Here is a 12,335-nt window from a genome sequence, read left to right as displayed (position 1 = left end):
TTTCTGCTGGTGAGCTATGTACTAGAATCTTATGACTTCAAATAGAATTTATTGCCCAGCTCTCTCGGGTAGATCTAAAATGATCCATGGCACTGTTTCAGAGAACAGCAGATGGGTTTGCTGGTGTCCTGACAAACATTTATATCTCAGCTGACAAGAACATCTTGTCACTGTCATAACGCTATTTGTGGGACTTGCTGTGTGTAACTTGGTTGCTGAACTTCCTGCATTACAGAGTGAGTAGACTGAGAAAAGTAATTTGCTGTAAGACGCTTTGGTATGTCTTGAGGTCATGGAAGGCATAAAAATGCAAGTACTTTCTTTGTTCCCTCCAAGTGGGGTACTCATGACAATAACTAACTGTGTACAGTACTGCACTAGCCAAAGAGAATGACATTCTGCTACATTAAGCCTAGTACTTCGACAGTCACTTATGTGGCTGTTTTGCATCAAGTGCGAACCTCCTTAGCCATTAGTAGGGAGTAGAACTGCATCAATAAAGTTGCCTGATGATTCAAGAATGATACAGTTAAGTACAGCCACGCCAATTGTGTCGTGAAGATTAAATCAAGTTGGTATGTGCGCTAGATATGAGCACGTTCCTACTTTATGCTTGTTAATAGTTTGTTTTCCTAATACTGCTCTTTGAAATAACAATCCACTGAAACATTCAAGTGCTAATCATGTAACAGTTTCTGAATTTATAATTACTGCTTCACCAATAAATGAACTACTTACCACATACCACAGTGTGTTGTGATCTGAATTGGAACTCATAAAGAGTGTCATCTGATGTGGTTTGCTTTACTTCAAGCCAGCCCAGCTACCTGCACAGAGAGCTACCAGTCTGGAATACCATCTGCACATACACTGTACCTGAGGCTGATTCTTTCATGTCTCTAAATAAGGCTTGTCATCTCTTTATATATTATAACATTTCTTTATTTCCATCTGTATGTTGTGGATTCTCACATATGGTTCTCTAGTGCAGAGTCCTAGACCTCTCTCTCCGCATGCTCACTCTGGACTGGTATCGTCTCTTTTGCTGATGTCAGGGTCATGCAATCAGTTACATCATCTAGAATTTCATCATTTGGTCAGCACCTTTAGTTTGAGTCTATATTCCCTACTTTTCACATTAAGTCAGCAAATGGATTGTTTCACAATGATTAAGACTGTTATATTACACAGTGCACCAAATGTTGCATTCTGCCAAGTTAGAGCCTGGCCTGTCCCTTTAATACTTCAAGCACTGTTGATAAGATATGCTGAGGGCACTCAGAAGCAAACTCTTATGAGATGGGTCTTAAACTCCTCAGGGGACTATCATCTCGCTGTAGTTTGGCAGTTATTGATAAATCCTAGGTTTCTTCCAAAGCTCAAGAAGATGAAAAGACAGGAAATATCTGTGTCTGTGATCTCTTCCAGAAAATATCTGTTTCCTGAATTGTTTTGTAATGAGGTTAAGGTCTGGCCCATACCTTGATGAAAAGCTTGCCAATGTATGTTATACTGGGGTACAGGGTCAAACCTCTGGGCACGGAATGGTGCCAAACTTGGAAAGTCTTGAAGATTAGATAAAGACTTACCAGGAAATTATGGAAGGGTGTAAGGCTGTGAGAGGTCACAGAGATAGCAGCAAATATTATTGCAAAACACAGTATATACACGAATGATTTATTGTACAGCATATGTCCTAAACTCAGTCAGAAAAAAGGTCACACCAATAATTATCAGTAGTGTTCAGTAACATACAGTAGAGATTCCTCAGAATACTTTACATTCCCACTTGAAACATACACTAGAAAATTCACAATTATGTCTCTATACTGCAAGATTCCGGGATTTTGTTTTGGTTTCCAGCAAAGCTCTGTGCAGTTCACATTGACTTTGAATCCCATATCACCTTACAACATACAGAAGTGTTAATGCATACAGGATTGGATCAGGAGACTTCTAATGCCTTCTTTTGAAGTTGAAGAACTATGGTCTGACCTGAGCAATACTATAGTTGTGGCTCCCCGAATGATTCTTGGACTGATCTGTGCAGGACTGGGAACTGGATTTTCAAATGCATTTCTGCATTGAGAGACACACTCAAATTCATTCCTCATGGAGGGTGAGACTGTGCATTTGTGGTTAACACTTTTGAGCCCATCAGGGTGCATTTTTTCCTAAAAATTTGTTTTAAGTTCATGGAATTCTATTCCTAGAAGAGAGAAAATGGACCACAGATTATGGAACTAAAAGAGCAGAGTGAAGAAAATGACCATACCACTCCAGGCACAGTACTGAAGGGTTATATAAAATATTTCTCTCCACATCTCAGTTTTTTTTCTCCTCTTATTCTCTCTGCACCTATTGAATCACACTGTCTCTCTATTTTCTCCCCCCAAGGTTTTACCCTCTCTATGAAAGTTTCTCCACTTGTCACCTTGTGGTGCCATCCTTTGAGTGTGTCACCAATCCCTCATTCTCTGTGAATGCTTCAACTCTGACGTGTTGCAGTAATTCCCTGGACTGTTAACATGAGTTCAAATCCTGCCGTGACAGTTTGAGAACACAAGCACAATTTTTTTTAAAAAATCATGCCAGTTACCAGGAAGCTGTTGGATAGTTGCAAAATCCAAAAGAGTTCACTCATGAGAAGAATAGCTCAGCTTCCTATATCACAGCCTTCACAGCATTACCCTTCAAAACCGCTATATTGGCTGTAAAGTGCTCAGGGACGCACTGAGGGGAAAGGCGCAATAGAAATGTAAACCCTATCCTACCAATTTGGTTAACTACCTAGAAGTGGTCTCACAAGTTGTTAGCTGGGTAAAGTAGGGATGGGCAATAAATTCCAGAACAGCAAGTATTAAAAACAAGATTTAGGATCCAGTGAGAACACTGGCTATAGTGCCCCTCATTGTGGGTGTGAAGAATTTATCACTTCAGAAATTGTTTACCTATCCTGGCAGCCATTTTGAATGGGATAAGAGACAAGGTGTGAGGTGTTTGAAACTACTTATGTTGAAACTGTTTATGTGGAGAAACAGTTTCATTGACACGAGGGACAAGAGGCCTCAGATTTAGAAATCAGAGGGAGAAATGAGGAGAAATTGTTCTGCTGTGATCCAGATTAAATTGTCTGAGAGAGTGTCAGAAACAGATGTATTGGCAACTTTTAAAATGGAATTGGGTAAGTACTTGAAAAGGAAAATAAATACAATGCCATGAGGACAGTGCAAGGGATTGGGACCTGGCATATGCAGCATGGGCTGAATGGCCTCAAATGTCTAGGCACTGACATGAGTTAAACCCGTTGACTGCCAGTATTCTGCCAAATCACAGGGTACCCTCTCAGTAATGGAAACACTGTGGGTTAGGAGAGAGATCCTTATTCCTCCTCATTTCTGAATTTGATTACTTCTACCATTCAGCCTGATAGTACATCCCTGTCAAATAACTCTGGATTTAAAGTTCATTGAAAGTTAGCTTATAACAGATCGCCATCCCAGCTCAGAGTCCAAGCAGTGAGACTTCACCTGGGCAGGTTGCCAAATTGGTGCCATCTCAGGATAATTGGATCAGTCTGTGTTTCCAAGAAGAATAAACCTTTTGGGGGATCGCCAACCTGAGAGGTCTACATCATGGAAAGAGGCCCTTTGGCCCAACCTGGCCATGCTGCCCAGTTCTCACAATTAATCTAGTCCCATTTGCCTGTGTTTGGTCCATATCCCTTCATTCCTATCTCCATCCATGTACCTGTCCAAATGTTTCTTAAAATGATAAAATTGTACACGCCTCCACCACTACCTCTGGCAGCCTGTTCTAGACACTCACCTTGCTCTGTGTGAAAATAAATGTCATGAGAGTGGCACAGGAAAGCGATGGGGATAACACCATTTCAGGGAGAAGCTGGCAGTGAGGGTCCTACACATTGGTTTTCCGACATCAGATCTCAGGAACTGGCCCCGGAAATGACAATACTTTTGGCTGAGAGGATTAAATTGTGAAGACAGGCTGGCTGCTATCCTGTTTGGTTCGGATTGGTGAGGGATGAACTGGTCAAATCGTCTAAAGTGATCATGGAATTTATCAGGGTATGTAAGGAAAAGCAATTTCTTCTGATGAGGGAACATCAGAACGCAGGAACCACGATCCTAAAATAAGATCTAGGTTATTTAAAAAGGAAAACAGGAAGCTCATTCCATCAAAAAAAGGGAAATTTGTAGCTGTGACAAAGACAAACTGCTGGAGAAACTCAGCAGGTCTGGCAGCTTCTGGAGAAAGGAAAATCAGAGTTAACACCTCGAGTCCAGTATAACCCTTCTTCAGAACTGAAAGGTGTTGGAAAATGTTTTTTGTCAATACTTTTGATGGAGATGGAGGAAGAGGAAGGGGCCCAAATGAGGACAGGTTCGGTGCAAAAGGCAAAATTTGCAAAAAATGCAGAGTTTGCAACCAGCTCCCTAATATGCGGTGCGTTATCTGGAATTTCTAAGGCTGAGATTAATAGATTGTTGTTTGATCAGGATAAATCAGGGGTATAGAGGGTAGGTAGGGAGATGGACTATAGTACAGATTGGTCATGAGTTAACTGAATGATGGACTTGGGTTGAGAGTGTGTTGCTGGAAAAGCACAGCAGGTAAGGCAGCATCCAAGGTGCAGGAAAATCAACGTTTTGGACCGAAGCCCTTCATCAGGAATGAGGCCTCATTTCTGTTGAAAGGTTTATGCCTGAAACATTGATTTTCCTGCTCTTCGGATGCTGCCTGACCTGCCATGCTTTTCCAGCAAGACACTCTCAACTCTGATCTCCAGCATCTTCAAACCTCACTGTCTCCTGGATGATGGACTTGCTTGAGGGGGCTGAATTGACATCTCCAGCTGTTCCTGTTTTTGTAAGCTGCATATGAGAGATGTGACACATGGAAGAGATTTCCCATAATGATACAAATAACTCATCAATAACCCAAATCTCCTTATCACTGCGGAAAATATGACAGTGATAATCAATGCGAGAAGGTGAAATAGAACACTCGCATGTTATGTGACACTCATGGTATCCTTCCACTCAGACCTCATTAAGTAAACCCTGCTGTGTTCCATACTTGGTGTATGGGATATAAATAAAGCATAATCCAAAGTAGACAGCTCTATTCAGAAATAACCCCTTTTCCAGGCAGTGAGCTGCAGAAAATTACTGGGAAGCCAAGACAGAAGCATCACTCAGTTTTGAACGGTCTCCTGAGGAAGTGAAAGTAAAGGACGAGCTTGGGATTCACATCGTGTCTGTCAAATAAGAACATCTCAAATCACAGACAATGAATCAAAAGTGTAGTCACTGATTTTATGTCAGTAATCAACATGAAATGTGCATTACACAATGGAGTAGCATCTGTTAGCAGCAATACTACAGGCTGGGCTGTTATGCCAGGGAGTGTAGGTGATGTATGGAGTGTACTATAGTGAGAATATAGGGAACATCACTGAAGGGTATCAGTGTTATAGTGAGGGGTTTGGGGTATATCAATGTTACAACGAAAGGTGTGGAATATAGCAGTGTTATAATGAGGGGTGTGGAGTATATCAGTGTTATAGTGAAGGATGTGGAATCATTCAAAATCTATCCTTCCTTAGGGAAGGCAACTAGAACTGGATATAATATTCCAAATGAGGTCTTTATTTGTTCCTGTTCACAAACCCTCTTGCAGTAAAGACTGTTTACCTTCTGAACTGCTGGCTACACCTACATGAACAAGGGCACCTCAACCTCTTTGGACATCGCCATTTCACAACTACTCACTATTTATGAAATACTCTGCACCTGAATTGTTCCTACCAAGTGGATAACCTCACACTTATCTACAGGCTCTTGCCTGTCATGTTCAGCCTGTATAAATCCTCACAACTCTCAGGTTTTGTGTCAGCTGCACCTGCCAATAGAGTAACCAGCCCACACAGGAAAATGGAGGGAAGCTGGTTAGCTGAATCTGCTGGTTTCATGAGGAATACAAGTGGCTGCTGGGAGAACTGGTCCTGTCGCTGCCACAAGATGAAGTTGTATTTTAAAAAACAAGCCACTCTTAAATCCTGGTATATCTGGCCATGATAAGTGATGTTGTCTTTTTTGATAAAGTCATTCTTGAACTATTAATCCTTTCTGGTTGCTAATGCCACTAAAGTCTCCATTCTGGATGCTTGGAATCTCGATTACAGAGAATTTGCTGTATTACAATTGACCCCACATCAGAGTCATTGATATAGATTGTGAATAGTTGGAGCTCAAGCACTGACCCTTGTGGTCCCTACTTGTCATACTGGAGAATGAGCCATTTATCCCTACTCTTTACTTTTTGTCTGGAAGCCATGTTACTATAATAGCCCCAATCCCAAACACTTTCATTGTTTACAAATACCTTGTGTGGGACTTAATCAAAGTCTACTGAAAATCCAAATACCCAATATTTATTGGTTCTCCCTTAATCAACTCTGCTCATAACATCCTCGAAAAGCTATCAAGCTTGTCAAACATATCCACTCATCCTAAGTCCATGTTGCATCAGCCTAATCAGACAAGTACTTCTGAATATCTAGTACTCACTTCCTTTATAATAGATCCTAGGATTTTATGATAACATACACCAGGACTGCAGTTCCCCGTTTTCTCTTTCCTGTGTTGGCCACTTCTGCTTTAGACCTGGACATTGTGAGGTGCAAGGTGAAGGGGAAGTCACCTTATCTTTCAGGAGAGCACCCACAAATTTTCTTGCTTTGCATTGATATCATCCATGAGCAGAATCTAATTGCAATTGTCCTTCAAATATTATTTCAAGCCAAATCCTAGAGTAACCATTCGCAACAGTTCCACAGTGAATAGCAACCATATTTCCCACAAGATAAGAGCGTCACCTCCACCATTCTGATACCTTTGTGCGTCCCATTCACAGTCTGGGTCCAATTAAAGACACAAAGTCACCCAAGAGAAAGCCCACCGGCAGTGGGGAAACCTTAGTTGCATCTCGCCAAAATGTCCTCTCTCTTTCTTTGTTCCCTCACCGCTTTGAACAGCAGCGCGCATCCAGGTCGAGGGAGACTGGCCCCGTACAATATTCCTACTGCCCAATGGAAAACATAGGGAAAAGGAGGAATTTGGCCCAGCATCACAAAATGCTGGATGCAATGGCGATCATATTGTCAAGCCCCAGGAGGTAGCCATCTTCCCTGTTGCCTTCCTCCCAGGACAGACGGTGATTAAGAGTCTTTCCGCTCGGCAGCCTGGTGGTCTTCCCAAAGTCGATCAGCCACACCTTTGCCACCTCGTTCTTGTCATGTATGAACAGCAAGGAGCTCCCGATAACCTGCAGCACCATGTAGAGGGGAAGGGCGAAGGTCAGAAAACTCAGATGCAAGGCAGAGAAAATAACCACGGCGCTTACATGTCGAGATTTAAAAATAAAAGGTTTCAACCAGAATGAGTTGGGATGTTAAAGGACTAAATTAAAACAACAGGGCATTTGGGTGGGGGATTGGTGCAAGTGTTGTGGGAAGACTGTGGGTGGGGTCAGGGTGCGGGTGGATGGTCTGGGGAGGGTGGAGAGTTGGGGTGTACAGGGTTGGAGGAGAGATGGAGGGTCGGTTGGTGGTGGTGGGGGGGGGGGGGGGGGGAGGGGGGAGGGTTGCGGAGCTGGACCTGACCAGGGATTAGATGAGATGGGGTACTTGACGGGGTTGTGGGGTTGGAAGGTTGGAGCGGGTGGAGACTGGGGATGTGGGTGGGGTGGGGCAATTGTGAAGGGATGGGGTGAGGCGCGCTGGGGGCGCTTGAGAGGGTGGTGGGTTAGAGGATGGTGAAAGTTTGGAGGGTTAGAGCGGGTGGAGGGTCGGAGGAGGGCAGTAGGGTGTTGTTTGGGGGGGCTGGTGATGCAGATGGTGGGGGGTGCTGGGAGGTTCAGAAGAAAGGACATTCTCCTCCCTCGCACCTCTCACCCCCATACCCAGTCATCTTTCTTGCTTTACCCCTGCCCTGGTGTCCTGGCTTGTACCCAGATGCTGCCCTTGTATCCTTACATAAGAACATAAGAAGTAGGAGCAGGAATAGGCCATTTGGCCTTTTGAGCCTGCCTCACCATTCAGTAAGATCATGACCACTCACCCACCCTCTCATTGTACCTCTTAATTCCTTTATTGTTCAAATAAAACCTATCTTAGCTTCAAAAACATTGGCTGAAGTGTCAACTACTTCACTGGGCAAGGAATTCCATAGATTAACAACCCTCTGGGTGAAGAATTTCCTTCTCAATTCAGTCCTAAATCTGCTCCCTCTACTTCCCTCTTGTCCTAGTTTCACCTGCCAGTGGAAATATCCTCTCCATGTCTATCTTCTCTATTCCCTTCATAATTTTATATGTTTCTATAGGATCTCCCCCCTCATTCTGCTAAATTCAATGAATATAATCCCAGTCTACTCAGTCTCTCAAACCAACCAGATAAAACACAGGGAAAGACCTGCAATGATATAGTACCTTTCACATCCTCAGAAATCTCCAAAGGTGCTTTAATAGTCAACTAAGTAATTTTCAACATGATGCAACTTTGGGAATGTTATCATGAACTTGCACAAAGCAAGATCCCCTAAACATCAAGACGACAATGACTAGGTTTGTAATTTTCAATGATGTTGATGAGGAGATAAATATTACCAAGGGCATGGGAGGTGTGAACTTCCCTTGCCCTTCTTTAAAACAGGATGAACTAAGTCTTGGCTTAATGTCTCAATTAAAGACAGCAGCTTGAGCAGTGAGCTCTCAGCCTTGATTATCTGCTCAAACTTTAGGAGGGGTGCTTCGAGTCATACAGCATGGAACAGATCCTTCGGTCCAACGAGTCCATGCTGACCATGTTCCCAAACTAAACTAGTTCCACCTGGCTGCGTTTGGCCTATATCCCTCCAAATCTTCCTTATTCATGAACTTGTCCAACTGTCTTTTAAACATTGTGACTGTGTCCGCATCCACCGCTTCCTCTGGAAGTTCATTCCACACACGAACCACTCTCTGTGTAAAAAGATTGCCCCCATTTCTTGTTCAAAACTTTCTCCCTTCACTCTAAAAACATGCTGCTAGTCTTGAAATTCCCTCGCCTAGGAAAAAGACACCTGACATATGACACCTTATGATTTTATAAACCTCTGTAAGGTCACCTCTCAACCACTTACGCTCCATTGAAAAATGTCCTGGCTTATCCAGCTGTCCTTATGACTCAAACCCTCCATTCCCAGTTACATCCTGGTAAATCTCTTCTGAACCCTCTCAGGTTTAGTGATATCCTTCCTATAATAGGGAGGCCAGAACCCTTAACCACTGCAATTCCGTGATCCCTACCTCATGCCTTTTGAAGAACTCCGACGTTTCCAGAGCTTTCCGAATCTCCATTAGTCTCGTCATGTAGGCTTGCTTCAGGTGCAAACAAAGCAGAGGTTAATACATCAATGGGGGTTGAGATCAAGCTGAAACTGTCCCTGGTCTGCGCAGGCCTCAGTTGGTGGTGGATGGTTGCACTGCCTGTGGCCCCAGATTCTATAGACTACAGATTGGGAATCAACTAGAGTCCCTGCTCCTGGTCCACTATGCCCTCCAGCACCACCACCTTCTCCTGGAGATTGGGTGATGCTTCCAATATTCAAACAGCGTCACTCCGCTCACATTGTGGCTGGTTGCAGGAATAGGAATATATGAAAAACAATGAGCTGGTGCCATTTCGCTTTACTAGTCTGGTCAGAAGTGCTGGCAAATCTATTGGTGAGTGAGACACAGAAAGAGAGCATGTGCATATGAGAAAGCATATGTGCAAGAGAGAGAGGTTTGTGTGAGTGTGTGTGTGTAAGAGAGTGTGTGTGAGAAGAACATATGTGAGAAAGTGTGTAAGACAACATGTTTGAGAGACAGTGTGTGAGTGTGTATGTGGGGGGGAGTTGGTGTGTGCGCACATGCATGGGGGGAGTGTGTGTGTGAGAGAGAGTGAGTGTATGGGAAAACATATGTCAGAGAGCATTTTTATGAGGGGGAGTGTATGTGAGACTGTGTGTAAAACAGCACATACATGTGAGGGACAGAGAGGTGTGTGAAAGAGACACGTATGTGAAGAATATCTGTGTGTGATGAAGAGGTAGCAAGTGGATGAGAGACTGCATGAAAAAGCATGTATGCTGAGAGCGAGTATGGAAGTGAGAGAATGGGCATGTGAGAGCAAGTATTAGCGCGAGAGAGAGAGAGAAAGAGAAGTGGGTGAAAAAGTGAGTGCGTGAGAGAGCGTGTGTTTTTATGATGATGTTTTCGTCCATATATTGTAAATGAGCAGGAGGCTGGAAGTACACAGCAGACTGGGCAGCATTGGGTCTAACCCTTCTTTAGGACTGGGGGTGGGTGTAAGGGGAGCTGCAGATAAAGGGGGGTGGATGGGGGGGCAGTGTGGGATGGTGAGGTAGTGATAGGTGAACACAGGTAGAGGGTACGATCTGGTTGGTCGATGGAAGGGATGAATCCGATTGGTAGCTGGAAGGAAGGGTCGATCAGAGGAATGGAGGGGAGGCTGCCTGGTTCACTGTGTTGTTCCAGTCTCCTGCTCATCTACCTTGGATTCCAGCATCTGCAGCATTTTTGTGTCTTAGTCCATATGTTGACCAATCAACCTTTTTTAATAGCTCTTTAATTATTTACGTATGTGTTTTTCCTCCTATATTTGGAGTTTCAGTCCTTGCATTGATGATAACCTACCACAACTTTCTTGTTTCCATTGACAAAGTCGATAAAGACCTGAAGAATTTGTTCCTTTGTTTTGGTCCTTTTGAAGTTTGTGCTGCCTTTGCCGTCCGCTCTCTGTAATCAAACAAGAGAACATCATGACTCTTGCACCCAGGAAGAGTTACAGCTACTAAACAGAACTTAAAACCTTAATCAAAATTACTGTAGAGCAGGATTTTATGTAAGAGACTGCTGAAATAGAGATATCTCCTCCCACGTAATGCTTCACATCATAGAACCAAAGAATACCTATGGTGTGGAAACAGGCCATTTGGCCCAACAAGTCCACATCAACCCTCTGAAGAGTAACCCATCCAGATCCATTCCCCTGACTAATGCGCCTAACCTACACATCCCTAAACACTATGGACAATTTAGTATGGACAAACTCACCTAACCTGCACATCTTTGGACTGTGGGAAGAAACCCGCACAGACACGAGGAGAATGTGCAAACTCCACACACACACAGTCGCCCAAGGTGGGAATCAAACTCTGGTCCCTGGCGCTGTGAGGCAGCAGTGCTAACCACTGAGCCACCATAACATCCTCCTTCAGTTATACGTTATAATGTAATATTGCAGACAAGTTCAGGAATTCTCTCTCACAAACTCACCCAAGGTCAGGAATGGATGTTTCAGGTTCCAGGGTTTAAATCAGAGAAGGTGGTAAATGAGGGGGAGGTGTGGCTTTGTTAGTCAAGGACAGTATAACAGTGGCTGAAATAACTTTTGATGAGGACTTGTCTACTGAGGTGGTATGGGCTGAGGTTAGAAACAGGAAAGGAGAGGTCACACTGCTTGGAGTTTTTTATAGGCCTCCGCAAAGTTCCAGGGATATGGAGTAGAGAATTGGCAAAAGGATTCTGGGTAGGAGTGAAAGGAACAGGGTGGTCATTATGGGGGACTTTAACTTCCCCAACATTGACTATAACTCTAGTACATTGGATGGATCAGTTTTTGTCCAATGTGTACAGGAGGGTCTCCCGACACAATATGTCGAAGGCCCAACATGAGGGGAGGCCACACTGGATCTGGTACTTGGTAATGAACCAGGCCAGGTGTTTGATTTAGTGGTAGATGAGCACTTTGGAGAGAATGACCATAATTTGATTATGTTTAGTTTAGCAATGGAAAGGGATAAGTACATGCCACAGGGCAAGAATTATTTGATGGGGGAAGGGCAATTAGGCAAGACTTAGGATGCATAGAATGGGGTAGCAAAGTGCAGGGGATGGCGGCATTCGAAATGTGGAGCTGGTTTAAGGAACAGATATTGCTTGTCTTTGATAGGCATGTCCCTGTCAGACAGGGAGGAAGTGACAGGGTAAGAGAACTGTGGTTTACTAAATAAATTGTGTCGCTTGTTAAACGGAAGAGGGAAGCTTATGTGACGTTGAGACGAGATGGTTCAGGTGAAGTGATGGAGATGTAAATTAGCTAGGAAGGATTTAAAGAGAGAGTTAAGAAGAGCAAGGAGGGGACATAAGCGGTCCTTAGAGGTAGAATAACGGAGAACCCTAAAGCTTTCTATAGGTATGTGAGG

The 12,335-nt window shown here is 43.6% G+C and overlaps 1 protein-coding gene across 1 annotated transcript in view; it reads right to left on the bottom strand.

The window, feature by feature from the left end:
- Positions 1–1,658: 1,658 nt before the first annotated feature.
- LOC140476517 (inositol-trisphosphate 3-kinase A-like) overlaps positions 1,659–12,335 on the bottom strand; it is an 87,870-nt gene continuing 77,193 nt past the window's right edge. The window contains exons 5-7 of the mRNA XM_072569265.1: positions 10,765–10,866; positions 9,373–9,444; positions 1,659–7,350 (exon numbers count right to left, since the gene is read on the bottom strand). Coding sequence (XP_072425366.1) covers positions 7,153–7,350; positions 9,373–9,444; positions 10,765–10,866 — 372 coding nt within the window. The 3' untranslated portion in view covers positions 1,659–7,152. The remainder of the gene's footprint in view (positions 7,351–9,372; positions 9,445–10,764; positions 10,867–12,335) is intronic.

The sequence above is a fragment of the Chiloscyllium punctatum genome, chromosome 4, assembly GCF_047496795.1.
Source record: "Chiloscyllium punctatum isolate Juve2018m chromosome 4, sChiPun1.3, whole genome shotgun sequence".
NCBI lineage: Eukaryota > Metazoa > Chordata > Chondrichthyes > Orectolobiformes > Hemiscylliidae > Chiloscyllium > Chiloscyllium punctatum.
The sequence above is the reverse complement of the archived record's forward strand: the minus strand, read 5'-3'. Positions and strand labels throughout refer to the sequence as shown.